The sequence below is a fragment of the Lepisosteus oculatus genome, chromosome 5, assembly GCF_040954835.1.
Source record: "Lepisosteus oculatus isolate fLepOcu1 chromosome 5, fLepOcu1.hap2, whole genome shotgun sequence".
NCBI classification, from domain to species: domain Eukaryota; kingdom Metazoa; phylum Chordata; class Actinopteri; order Semionotiformes; family Lepisosteidae; genus Lepisosteus; species Lepisosteus oculatus.
The window spans coordinates 32,920,677-32,932,644 of NC_090700.1; the positions used below are offsets into that span (position 1 = coordinate 32,920,677).

An 11,968-nucleotide genomic window follows, 5' to 3' on the forward strand; every position below is an offset into this window, starting at 1 on the left:
GCTTCAAAGATCCAGCCTCTTTCCTTTTTTACTGCTAAAGGCAGGGGTAGTAATGTCAGTAATTTGTAACAATCACCAGAAAGTTTTATCGTTCAAATATTGAGAACAGTATCACAAAGATGATGATGGTTTGAAAGGATAACATGGATTGCAGCAGTTTGATTTTTTGTTCCATAGATTCTTCAGTTGATTCTTTTGTAGTCCTTGTAAAGTGCATTGGTGACGTTTCTATCCACAGTTCAAAAAAGCATTTCGAGTGTACTTGGATAGCTTCACTGTGGTTTTAATAGAAAAAAAAAAGCTTCATAGGGTAAGTCAGCTGTCAGGTAACCTTTATGGGTAATAAAAAGCAGGCTGAGGCACAATCAATCAGTGGATTTCTCTGTTGATTCACAATAACACACCACACACATGCATACACACACACAGACACACTCAAGGTTGCATATGACTCAGCACATGTGTCTGTGCCTGGATCTTAAATGGCGATGAATCTGCCGGAGATTAAAGGAGCCTTTCAGAGGCTCTGGTTGCCACATGACAGGATATTTGCAGCAGAGGCAAGGCAGGGAGGACATGTGCAGATGAAAACAGCATAGATTTTCCAATACATGTAACAAATCAATACTGTCTCCTTGAAACAAAGGCTGCACAGTACATTTCAGAGCTTCTCTCTCTCCCTTAAATGCAGCAGCATTTAAGACTTGTGGCAAGGAGCTCAGACAGGCTGGCTGCAAAAGAGTAGCTGCCTGAATCTCTTGGACATATACTTACAACTATATATACATATTCATATATATAGTTTTGTCTATGTCTGTATAAATTGAAAGTATGTTACATATGCACACGTTAGATAAGTCTGGTGTATGTATGGATGTGGATTTTATATACAGTATGGTCCTGGAATGGTCAAAACAAACCTGACACAATGAAGTACTAATTTTGACCCAGGCAACAGCACAAAATAAAGAAATATTAAGGAAACAGTCTCTAATGTTTTCATAGAAGACAAGAATTTGTAAAGCTCTTACAATAACTTTGATTGTAATAGCTTTTTTGTTTGTTTTTTGTTGTGCTCAAAGTATCCAAAAACTATGGCTAGTGCTATGATACTGTTAGTACATTTATTAGCTTTGTCATTAGAATATAGTTGCAGTTAGCGGTGCCCAGTTTCCTGGGAGTAGATGTTTATCACTGTACAAGCCAGAAGATACAGTAATTTAAAGCCAAATCTTGCATTTAAGACAATGATAACAACATTTGCATTCGACAGTATATAATATAAGTCAAAGCTGTGTGTTAATATAATCACTTCTATGTATATATTTTTATACTGTATATGCACAAAATTATAGCTTTGGGTACTATAATTATGCAGCTTTAGAACGTGTGATAAATTTCTAATTTCCAATTGGAGAAATCCATAGGTCCATAGGCTGGAGTCCAGAAAGTGCAGTCTCATATAGTTTTGTTTTTGCTGTTTCTCCAAACAGATTTTTTCCTGTGGTCTTTTGGTATGATTATCCTTTTGTCACTTTTGGTTGTTTTGTATGAGATCCAGGTCCTTCTTAGCCTTTTGAGTTCCTATGGAAAGGTGCCAAAACTGGTTGCTTTCGTGTCTATGACTACATGCACACACTCAGATGCCATACCTGTAAAGTATGGGCTGCTCTGGTGAGCTGGACAGAACACCAGTGGAGGGTAAGGTTGGAAAGAAAAGTGCAATTACAGTTGTTTATCTTTTTCTACTTATCAAACAATTCCAGAAAATCTCATACACTCATATTTTTCTCTCAATGTTACTCAAACTCAAGAAGCACAAAGGGGTATCACCTTGGCTCCTTTTCCAGTCAAAAAGCTACCCAAAACACAAACACATCAGCCTTGATAGATACTGCGGCATTAGCTAGGAATTATAAAGTATTTTGGAATGAACTAGTATCACACAAGAAGGTTGGCATTTTTCTCCCCCACCAAAAGGTCTTTGCGTGCCTTTAGTTTACAATCAGAAATCTTCTCTTTGTAATATCAATGAGAAAAAAAGGCTATTCCTTATTTAAAAAGGAAAATACAGGTAATACAGTTTAGCAGATGAACAGAAGTTACATATCTACATGAAAATATAAGAGCTTACAGACCCTGTATAAGCAGTACACTTGGTTCTCTGGCCTTAAGAAGAAGCCACTTTAATATTTCAATGAAGGTGCTTGGCACAAATGGGGCATAGAGTTTATTCTAATAAAAATGACACTGAAGCAGAGTCTCCAAGCATTTAAGATGATAATTTCAATATTGCCCACAGAACTCTTACAGCAGTCTTTTTCATCTCAGCTAGTTTTCTAACAGCTGACTCCTGGTGAGGGTCACGGTGGTAACAGGCAGAGCAGGCCAGACCAGACATCTCTTCCCCCAGCAACAGTCTCCAGCTCCTCCTGGGGGACTCCCAGGCACTCCCAGACCAGAAGAGAGATATAATCCTTCCAGCATGTACTGGGTCTGCCCCTAGGTCTGTTCCCAGTGGGCCATGCCTGTTGCATCCCCAGCAGGAGGCAGTGGGGGACATCCGCACCAGATGCCCAGACCACCTGAATTGACTCCTTCCAATCCAGAGTTGCAGCAACTCTGCCCCATGGTCCTTCCATACTGCCGAGCTCCTCACCCTGTCACAGACAGTAAGCCCTGCAACATTTTTTAAAGGAACAGTAACTTCTTCTTTAGGAAAAGAATTGTGAGATACAGGAATATAAACAGCAATTAACATGTTGTTCTGAAACAAGATCTGTAAGCCCGTCCTGAAATGTATTGAAGAAAACTATCCAGCATTTCTAAAGAAATACATCGTATTTTGACCCATGTGTAAAAGCAATAAGACCAATCCGAATAAATCCAAGCTTAGCAGAATTTTAAGGGATAGGGTGAAGCTTACATCCAGACCATCAGATTTGTTTCACTTTTGTTTCTTTGAACAATTGGCAATGTTTTAGTCCCAAAAGAGAACTTATTATAAGCCTTCTAATGTCCTGATTTCTTTGACCATCTGGTATTCCACTACAGTAATTTTACCTGAGGCAAAATGACCAACCTTCAAGTGGATGAACCCTGAAAGTGACCTACAGTATCAGTGTTCCAAACAAAAACCATTAAATTAACCAGTAGCAAAAACTCACACAGCTATAAAAAGACACTTGTTTTTTTTATATATTGCACATAGCGTTAATATCTCACGCAGAAAAATATATATTGTTAGATATGTATTACCATTATTATTACTGGTTTTGTTTAAAATATTGTAAGTACTGAAATGCATGCCACAAAGAATGTTTCAGTCATGCAACATTGGAATAATAGAATAGCTGATTTTCTTAAAATGCGTTTAAGAGGAAGTATATTATTTTACAGGTTCCACCAAAGTATCTCCAGCATTTGAGAATGAACACAACTTAAGAAGAAAAAAAAAGATAAAAATAAATGAGCACACAAATCAAACTCAAATTAATGATACACATATCTGTTGGGCGGCAGTGAACTAATCTTTGGTGACCTGAAAAGTGAGCTAGGAATGTCATTTGCTTTTATTAAGTTGCAATGTCACAGTTAAATGTCAATATGGTTCTTCCAACCTACAGGAGCTCTAGTTATGAGAGTGTTGCATTATTAGAGCAGAAGCCCCTGGTAATATATCACATATGAATTTGGAATGCAAATAAATAGGGAAGGGAGGAGTTGTTGGAAGAAAAAAACGGATGGAATGATTCATCACCATGTAGCCATTTTAATTTGCTTCTTTTTCCCTCAGGTTTGCGTCTACATAATGCAGGGGAAAAGAGCCTTTTAGCTAACCTTTGTCACAAAATCAGGCACCAAGCACAGTTGAAATGCGGAGCCAGACAACGACAGACACATGAATAAACAAACAAATAAAAATGATAGACATTCATTACGCTTTCAATGTTTGCAAGCCTCCACTTCACTGAAAATCTAGCTCAGGAAAGTGAAGAGTGTCACACACTCCTTTGCTCTTCAGGCACAAATGAAAACAAATATGGCAGGAAATTATAGGGCAAATGATCAGGCTAGTTTTGATACTGATGTCAGCTGAAAATAGCATGTGTCACCCCTATGGGTAAATTACTCACAGGTGCCATTAAGTGTCCCTTACATAATGCTGATCACAGCATTCCTCAGATAATTCTGATAGGCTGCTGGAGGTTACAGCAAAATCGACTGTGATCTGTAGACTGTAAACTGTAAGCTCAACAGGATATTTTCCTTTTGTGTTTTTCATTATCTTGGGCCTTCCGTTTTGATGTACCCAAGAATGCAGGAAACAGTAAGAGAAAGCACACGATTGGTACTCTTTGGGGATGCAAAGAAATGCATTTTATCTTCAAGGACAGGGCACAAGAGGGGCGCAGAGGTTTGAGTGAGGTGTAGGAGAGCTGAGGGATGTTTGGGCTGGAGTCAGGATCCCTCTATGCTACTTTTTTGGCTACTGTTTGGCTACTGTTTCAAGCAGGACCACAACTACTGAACAGTCACACAGATAAGACTAACTCCATGCAGACACCAAAACTAGGATGCAGAATTAGAGGATCTGGGACATGGAGAATCGGAGGTGGGGAAAAGGGTGGGGAGGTTGAGGGGTTATGCGTTCCCTGCATACTCTCTGCTCACTTTTGAGATTCTCTTATCTCTTCCTGGATCCATGTCTTGGTTCCATATCCTCCAAAATTGGAGGCTGATCCCTTTCCACCCTTCCCAGCCCCCCACCCATGGCTAAATTATCCCAGCTGTTATACATCCGTGAGCATCTTGGTGATGTTGACGTAATTAGTGTTAGCCAGAGTACAGTTAGCTGTCTTGAGGTTCTCCTCTCTGAAGTCCTCATTGCTGTTATTTACTCCCTCTTGAATTTCCATGTAGTCTGACTTGCTGATGGTGGAGGCACTCCTGCTCTTCTTCAGCTCCTCAGAAGAAGGTATTTTTGGGACACTGGTCACCTGCAGATACTGGGCCTGCTCCTCACCCTCCGTCTCTCGGTGGTAGAAGTAGTTGAAGTTGGACACGATGACAGGCACAGGCAGGGCAATGGTCAGTACACCAGCAATGGCACAGAGTGACCCCACAATCTTGCCTCCAATGGTAGTGGGAACCATGTCACCATATCCTACTGTTGTCATGGACACCACAGCCCACCAGAACGCATCAGGGATACTAATGAACTGAGATGCCTCCTCATCTGCTTCAGCAAAGTAGACAGCACTTGAGAAGAGGATGACTCCAATGAAAAGGAAGAAGATAAGTAGTCCAAGCTCTCTCATGCTGGCCTTCAGGGTCTGTCCCAAGATTTGCAACCCCTTGGAGTGTCTGGACAGTTTAAAGATACGGAAAACCCGGACCAGTCTGATGACCCTCAAAATGGCCAGTGACATTGCTTGCTGACCTTGCTGGCCATCTTCAGGCTTCTCAGCCAGCTCTGTTCCCAATGTGATGAAATAGGGAATGATGGCCACAATGTCTATTATGTTCATGATATTGACAAAGAAGCCTGCTTTGCTTGGGCAGGCAAAGAACCGTACCAGGAACTCAAAAGAGAACCAGATTATGCACAAGGTCTCCAGAATAAAGAATGGATCAGTAAATGAGGTGGACTGATAGCTGGAGGTACTGTTTGAGTATGGCTGGTAGATGTTTTTTCGCATGTCTTCCTCTTCATTGCGAAAAATAGGCAGGGTCTCCAAGCAGAAGCTGACAATGGAGATGAGGATGACCATTACAGAGATGATGGCGATAATCCTGGCTGGCCCTGAACTTTCAGGATATTCAAAGAGCAGCCACACTTGCCGCTGGAACTCATTCTCAGGAAGCGGTCTTTCTTCTTCTTTGATAAAGCCCTCATCTTCCCTAAATATCTCAATGGCCTCTTCCCCTAACTCATAAAAACGGATCTCCTCTGAGAAAATGTCCAGGGTCACATTGACTGGCCTCCTCAACCTCCCGCCTGACTGATAATAATAAAGGATGGCATCAAAGCTGGGGCGGTTCCTATCAAAGAAATATTCATTCCTCAGGGGGTCGAAGTAACGCATCCTCTTTTTGGGATCTCCAAGCAACGTCTCTGGGAACTGGGAGAGAGTTTTGAGCTGCGTCTCGAAGCGCAGCCCTGAGATATTGATGACCACTCGCTCGCAGCACTCATGATCAGCCTCAGGGTCATAGGTGTCTTGAGGGTGGCCAGGAAGTGCAGCTGCCTCATCTGTGGGGTCCCCAGTGGCTACTGTCATTCTGGAAGGAGAGAAGGCCTGCACGTCTCAGTGGAGCTGAGGTTGTTTTGTGTGTGAGAAGTAAGGGCAATGTGATGAGCCCTGTTTATTATTTTGGTGGTTGAGGACCACAGGGCCACAGCCTGGTGCACCTTGAAACAACAAAAAAAAAACAACAAAGTAAAATTATTTGTTTAATGAGTTGGAATGTTTTAAATAAGAGCTTCATTTATATTTTGATTTCAAAGATATCAAGTCCAAATATGTCTTTTCAAGGAGAGTTTTATTGGAAGTATTCTTAAACCCATTTAAGTTAGACATTTATGCATACTTTTATGTGACAGAGAAAGTACCTTAGAGAGGTTCTCAGCAAGATGCCCTTTTGAGAAATGTCAGGCCTTGTTCTCATGATATAAGTGATACTTCTAGCATTCTTAATCTACATTTCAGTGTGCCTAATCAAAATGAACTAAACACTTAATTTTTAATTATATATACTGCAGAACACATAATGTCTTCATTGGAGCCTCAGAGATAATCTCAAGAATTTAATGAGAAGTATGCAGAAGAGAGGGAAGAGAGGCAAGAAATGCTCAATTATAAATGCCCCAGAATATGTACAGTTAATAAAGGTACTGAGAAACAGACACAGAAAAATATGCACAAGTGTATCACAAGTTCATACAGTATAATAACCTGCACCAGTTCTGTGGCAGTGTCAGCAGTTTTATAAATAGGAGGAGGTTGGCTATTTGTGGAAAATACAATCAAACACACATACAGTAATAAATTATTGTCAAGAAGACACCTGTGTTCTGAAACTAGGACTCAGTTTATCACTGTGTGATAATTTTGTGGTGCAGTCATGCTCGGTGAACTCACCTCTGCACAAGCCATTAAAATGCACATTACCAAGTACAGTCACACACATCCATACACACACACATTGATCACGTCAAGACATACTGTAAACATTTGAGATAATTTTTCAGTTTTTGAAAAGCTTGTTGAATCTTAGTTAATGCTATGTTATTAGTTATTTGACATGTGTGAGATTAACCTATAATAATAACAACTTAATCAACTTATTTTCTGAAGATGTTAAATTCTGAAGTTTATTAAAATGATTGTACATGTCTGGGTCTGCCAAAAAAATATTAAAATGCAAACAGGTTTGACATTCAATAAATATGCCCAATTAATGATTGTTATTACAATTATATTTTTAATCAATACCATGTATTTAAAGCATTTGATTACAATCACATTGGGTCGTTTTTAAGTATCAGACATTTCACTAGATTTATTTTATTTGATGACTATTATAAAACTTTACAACTTTAAATATCCTGCTTCACTGTTAAAAAAACCCTCAATATATTAAAGGATTTTACCAGCATTAAATTCATTGTATCCTTCTCAAATATAGCTCCTGTATTTTCCTTTGGCTACAGTAGTTCAACAGTAACAAAAAATGTAATTGTCATTCCTCTCACATTTAACTTGAATAAGTTTAACCTCTTAATAAATAATCTTCCGTTTTATATTAACTAATCTGTCAGAAATATACTGTATATATATTTATAGAGGTTTAGGCTTTTCTAAGAGTGAATACAAATTCTAATGCAATGTTTAAACAAATTTGTTGTTAAATAGCCAACCGTGAAAAGCTAAGCTCACCTGCTATTATGCGTCGCCTCCAGCACGTATAAGCCAATGATGTGGGTTTCAGGTCTCGGGGGACGCCTGCTTACTCTCAAAAAAACCCAGTGCCAGTAATAAACCTCCAATATTTTGGACCTTAGTCTCAAATCCCACGGTCCACAGTCTTTCCAGGTCCTGACAATCATTCAGGTACTGCTATGCAGTACCACAAACTCCCCTGCATCCGCCGAGATAACTGGTGTCGGGGAGATGCGGGAGGGTCTGCGCCTCAGCCCGCCGGGTTCTCCGTTTGAACAATAGCTCGAAGCCCGAGAAGCAGAAGGCGATAGGAACGGGGATACCGATCTTGGAGGAGGATAGCGCTTTATCTCTTCAATTATGCTTCCTCTATAATGGTCCAAAGATGCTAAGATCAGCAAAATTTGACGTCCCCAGTGTCCTTAGGAGATATGACGTTGCCTGCAACAAACAGCAGCAAAGGTAGTCCTGATACACTACACAGAAGCAACATCTGCAAAAACACAAGGAAGGGAGGTTGCGGGGAGGCGTTGCTTTTATGTAATTGTATCTATACAGTCTCTTTTACATGATCGGAATTGGACCTTCAGATCTTAAATCATTCAGCATGTTACATTTTTGGAGGTTAAACATTTTGTATTCCACCTGCAAGAATTTTAATTCGTGGGCTGGGAACAGTGAAGGAAACTGGTATTTATGGCTGGCATTTTTTGCACCTTATTCATTGCATCAAACAGATGGAAGACTCCACCACTACAGTTGTACATTCTGACAGCGTAACAAATTGGAGCTATCGTTTTTAAAAAAGCCATGTTCCGGGCACCAACGCGTCCCTCAAAGGTTTTTTCAATTACCACAAAGACCACGTTTGTGATAATTTGACATTTTCGCACCCACGTGCATGCATCCTGGCTAGTCCCCTAGAATAAATGTTACTAATTTTGTTCGTGCACTATTTTTTCCTTATGCAAGCGTTGCAGATGCCATTAGCTGATCTACAGTAGATAAACTGCGAAAAGAGGTGTCTACCGTGGCATGCTCAAGCCATGGTTAATTGTTCTGGAAAACTGGGAACATAATCTATGGTACAGATAACAGTAAATCCATGCAATGTCACATAAGCGTATTAAATATGATTGATATTTTAAGCATTTAACTAAATGGCATGCATAAACAAAAAAATCACCCTTGTAAGCCAGTATACAAGATGCAGATCTTCAGACTCAATCTCCACATCAAAACAGGTTATCTTTTGGATGCAGGCGTCTCCGTGCCCTTTTTTTCCTCGTTAATTTGAAAAAAAAAAGGTGCAGCATATGTTTGCGATTTGCGCTCAGGCTTAGGATTTCATTCCTTGCTTTTCACCCCTAGAAATTGCAATAAGAATTACGGCTTAGAGAGAAGTCTGCAGTTAGGTATTGATATGCATACAAAGAGAGTGCGGAACGGGAGAACGAGCGAGCTCCTCTCTGCGCTGTACCACTCCTTACCCCTCTACAGCGTGGGCAATTTAAAGGGAACGCGTCCTGGTGATGTTCTTCACATAAAAAAAACGTGGAATATAATTTTCTTACAGTGAAGTGGGAGAAATATGACATACGCCAAAGCTGCACGAAATTAAAACATTGCTTATTTTTTGGGAGTTTGGTTAAATAAGAGAAGATAGGACAGTGTGGAAACTACACGCAAACACATGAAATTCTGCAACTGATCCCAGTTCATGGTTAATATGATGCCAACCTGAGTGTGCAGGTCAAGCAGTGAGCCGTATAAAGCACCCCCACAATGCCTCCTTAATTAACACCACCTGGGGCAAGGCAAGAGTATAATTCTATTTCAATTGTGGGTTTAATTTAGAAACGTCATTCCAACTTTGCTAGACAGCATCATTTTTCAAATGTTGACTCTGATTATTTAAAAATCTATTTTAAAGAGAGGTGGTTTTGTATGGAGCAATTACAACTAATTGTGAAAAGGAATAACAAGCATGCTAGCGTGATTCTTGCAAATACATTTCTGCACACAGTTTGCTCTGTACACTCTGAAACTAATTGCAAGTTGCTAATGCATCTCTAAAAGCTCAGTAGTGTTCTGAGGTGGAGGATCGCATTAATACACTAAGGAAGTTTTGTAGACAGAATAAATCGGACACCACTTTTGGTTCCAGTCATCAGTAGGGAGCCAGTATGCTGTATATTGTCATTAAATCTATAAGGATGTAATTCTCGGCTGGAAGAAATATATGTAGCTCACTTGACAAGTCCATTAATTTCCTTAAAAGATCTGTCATTTATGGTTCATATACAATTATGTAGAACTCTATATGACTTATCCACACTTCCATTAGTGTCAACGTTTAATATTGCTTATGAAACCAGATGTACTGTTTATGCTTGCGAATATATTAATTGCAAATTAATATTTACAGTATATGCACTGTATTTGCAGGAACAAACATTTGCCAGAAGGTTGGAACACCATTTGGATTATGTTAAAAAATGTTAGTCTTTCCCATAAGGATTAATAAAAAAAGTTTGGCTGCACATCACAGTTTAAAAACCCATTATCTCAGAGTCTTTCAGAAGTAAAAGCCCCAACCAATTAATGCTCCTGACAGTTTAAGGTGTGGCAATGAGTGTAAGGCACCAGCAGACATGAAATGGATTACATGGCTCAAAGCCAAAGTTGCTGGCAAAGGTTCAAGGACCATCTTAAGACACTAATAATAATAGAAAAATAGTGTGAACACAATTGTTCTTCTCCGTCTTCTATTACTACAGTAAGAGCAATTACAATAATGATAACAATGGGGGCAGCATTGTGGTATGATAGGTTTTGAGTTCGATTCCAGATGGAGGCACTGTTTGTCCCAGATCTGTATGGAGTTTGCATGTTTCCCCTATGTCCGCATGGGTTCTCCAGCTGCTTCAGTTAACTGGTATCTCTAAATTGTCCCAGTCTGCGTGCCATGACATGGACTTGCAAAGCCCTACAGTTATAGCACTTACTTAAGCATTGTCTTCTCAGTGTTTTTATGACGATAAATGGAAGTTATAAAATACAGAAGATTTAAAAAATAATATAACACAGACCAGCAGTAATCTCTTTTAAAAAGAAAAACCTTCTCGCTTCCAAATTTACTTTAACTGCTACTACAATCCTCTGTGGCACCATCTCTGTGACCAAAGCACTTTCTCCAACTAGAAACCCACTGCTCCTCTTACCAGCAGTGAACCAGGAAAGGCTACACCCTGAACACAGGTGTTTTCAAGCTTACTTGATTGCTCAGTTAATTAGTTAGTTATCTGCAGAAGGAACAGGGATGGGGAGGGCTCACAATGAAGTGTACACAATACAATAAGTAAGGTGAGAATGACAAATAAAAAATGTGAAATTTAATAACAGGTTGAAGGCTACTAAAAGTTTTTAAATGACAATGTTTTATGTAACCTATTAAGGAAGGAGAAAAGAAAGGTTGTTTTATGCATAAAATGGAAGTCAGGGTCTTCCAAGTGGGCTTACCTTTAAGTGAGGTTGGGCTCTTTGATCCACAAGTCATGACTGCTACTGGATAACATCACTATCCAACTTTGACCAAGACTCTCAAAGTAGCAGTATACTATTGACTTGTGTCATCACTAGTAGGACTGGAATTAGTCAGCCAGGGCTCATACAGCTTCTGGTGAAGCAGAGACCTCAGCATCTGAAGGCATGTGATAACGTCAGTGTAAGCATCTCATTAATATCTCCTCCAATAGAAACTGAACCTTGCAGGAGAGTAGAGCTTGCAGTGTGTCAAATAACAGCAGAAATGTCCTGTTTTCTAAGGGGAGTCAAACTCAAAAAAGGATATATTTATATGAACTCTACCTTTTTATGTGCTTCTCTGATGGAACTAAACTGTCAACTGACATCTTCAAAAATAAAGATAAAATAATAGACCAATAATCTCTTTTTTTAAAATACTGTACCTGACATAGATATTGTACCTGACATAGATATCTCCTGTTCATGTTTATTTC

The 11,968-nt window shown here is 39.5% G+C and overlaps 1 protein-coding gene across 1 annotated transcript; it reads right to left on the reverse strand.

Moving 5' to 3' along the window:
* Positions 1-290: 290 nt before the first annotated feature.
* On the reverse strand, positions 291-9,413 carry LOC102692330 (potassium voltage-gated channel subfamily A member 2). The gene is made up of 3 exons (XM_015342057.2): positions 9,133-9,413; positions 7,944-8,387; positions 291-6,415 (listed from the first exon to the last, which is right to left on the reverse strand). Exon 3 carries the CDS (start codon positions 6,282-6,284, stop codon positions 4,794-4,796), a length of 1,491 nt encoding a protein of 496 aa, XP_015197543.1. The 5' UTR covers positions 6,285-6,415; positions 7,944-8,387; positions 9,133-9,413; the 3' UTR covers positions 291-4,793.
* Positions 9,414-11,968: the final 2,555 nt, after the last annotated feature.

Coding starts and splice junctions, on each gene's coding strand:
- LOC102692330 (XM_015342057.2), bottom strand. CDS start 6,284: ATGACAGTAGCCACTGGGGACCCCACAGATGAGGCAGCTGCACTTCCT.